This window comes from Molossus molossus, unplaced genomic scaffold (genome assembly GCF_014108415.1).
Source record: "Molossus molossus isolate mMolMol1 unplaced genomic scaffold, mMolMol1.p scaffold_m16_p_18, whole genome shotgun sequence".
Taxonomy (NCBI): Eukaryota; Metazoa; Chordata; class Mammalia; order Chiroptera; family Molossidae; genus Molossus; species Molossus molossus.
The window spans coordinates 65634774-65636578 of record NW_023425353.1 but is presented as its reverse complement, the minus strand read 5'-3'; the positions used below and the strand labels follow the sequence as shown (position 1 = coordinate 65636578).

Sequence of the window (1805 nt, the reverse complement as noted above, 5' to 3'; positions counted from 1 at the left end):
GCCAGTGAGAATTTATCCATTCTTAGGGGTGCTGTGACCACATAAATCTACCTCACTTAACGAAACTCAGTACATCCGCACTCAGCTTTTAGTCCTGTCCCCCCAAAGACGCTGCAGCCATGGCACACCCAACAGAAAGGCGACAGGGAGCCAGAGAGGGGTCCAGAGGCCTGGGGGGGGCAGTTCAGACACCCTGCTTTCACAGTTGACACAGAAACTTCCCCTCCCCCAGACAGACAAGCCCCTCCCACTTACGCCCCGGAATCCACACCGCTGAGAGCATGGCTAAAGCAAAGGCCCTTGCTCAGGGGAAGGGGGCAGGGACCCTCTTCTCCGCCACTGGCAGGAACAGAAGCAAGTGACTGGATGGAAGAGAAAGGACGAGACTTCAGTTACCAGCTGGGTGTGAAGGCAAGACATAATGGCAGGCCCCACCACGGTGGCAGGTGGCAATCCGTCAGCAAGGTCAACGGATGAAGTGACACAGCAGAAGGGAGGGGAGGGGAGGGGAGGGGAGAGATGGCTGAAATGTGGTGGGACAGCACCTGCAGGGAGCTGGGGAGCCCGGTGCAGATGGGTGGAGTCCAGAGAGGAGGTGACTAACAGTTGAGGGTGGGGCTGAAGCCTAGGGTGAGCCCGCTGGCCCCTGGGCACTCAAACACCAGGGCCATGGACACAGAAAATGTGAGTAAGGCCAGAACAGGAAGGATCTGCCTGGAGGGTGATGAGCAGTGTCTAAAGGTGAGTGGAGGGTGGGAAATAAGACAGGTGGGATCTAGAAGTGAGAGGAGAGCGCCGCCTAGGCCGGCCCCCTCTCGGGCCCAGAGCTGGGGACGGCACTAAGGGGCCTCGCTGAGAGCTGCGTTCTCCCCCGCGCAGTTGGAGAAGGCGGCCACGAAGATCCAGGCATGGTGGCGCGGCAGCCACGTGCGCCAGACGCTGCTGCAGGCGGCGCTGCGGGCCTGGGCCATCCAGTGCTGGTGGAGGGCGCTGCAGGCCCGGACGCTGGAGCAGAGGCGCCGCCTGGCGCTGAGGCTGTACACCTGCCAGGAGTGGGCGGTGGTGAAGGTCCAGGCGCAGGTCCGCATGTGGCAGGCCCGCAGGCGTTTCCTGCAGGCGCGCGAGGCCGCCTGCACCATCCAGTCGCACTGGCGCTGGCATGCCAGCCAGACCCGAGGCCTGATCCAGGGCTGCTACGAGGTCAAGGCCAGCCAGCTGGAGCTGGACATCGAGATCCTCGTGACCTAGGGCGCCGGCAGAGCTGAGGGGACTGGGTCTCTCTTCCAATAAAGATGCTTACTGACCGGTCTTGCCCTTTGGGAATTGGATGCATAGACAGAGAGGGACTGGCTGGGATTAACCTCCCAGATTCCACCCCCGAAATGCTTCCCTGGCGGGGTCGAGAGCCCGGCCCACAGCAAACCACCTAAGCCCTTGCTCCTAATGCAAATCCGACCAATCCGGTACCGAAAAGAGACCCCAGGGTCCAGGTCAAGCTCCGACACATCAGCCAGTCTGGCCCCGGGTGTCCCCACACGCAGGGGTAGGTGCCGGGCTTTCATTTCTGCAGCCCTGCTCAGGCAACTGCACTCAGGGTGGGACACCAGAGTCTGGCTGTAGCCAGAGGCAGCACGGAAGGCCAGGATTCCACAGGCCTGTGCTTGGCAGGCCCCTGGGACCAGGGCAGTGGGCACCCCAGCTGAGTAACAGCAGGGCAGGCGCTGGGCCTCCTCGGGAGACAGCCAGCCCGAGCCGGCCCCTGGGGAGGCCAGGGCAGGAGCTGAGGAGCAGCTGTGCCGACCGCT

General features: G+C 62.8%; 1 protein-coding gene across 2 annotated transcripts; it reads left to right on the top strand.

The window, feature by feature from the left end:
* Positions 1 to 669: 669 nt before the first annotated feature.
* IQCF6 (IQ motif containing F6) lies at positions 670 to 1248 on the top strand. 2 transcript variants are annotated; one of them, XM_036266064.1, is made up of 2 exons: positions 670 to 684; positions 880 to 1248. In XM_036266064.1, exons 1-2 carry the CDS (start codon positions 670 to 672, stop codon positions 1246 to 1248), a joined length of 384 nt encoding a protein of 127 aa, XP_036121957.1. The 2 variants fall into 2 exon arrangements, with proteins under 2 accessions (XP_036121957.1, XP_036121956.1); XM_036266063.1 differs by having other exon boundaries at positions 670 to 741.
* The last annotated feature ends 557 nt before the right edge of the window (positions 1249 to 1805 follow it).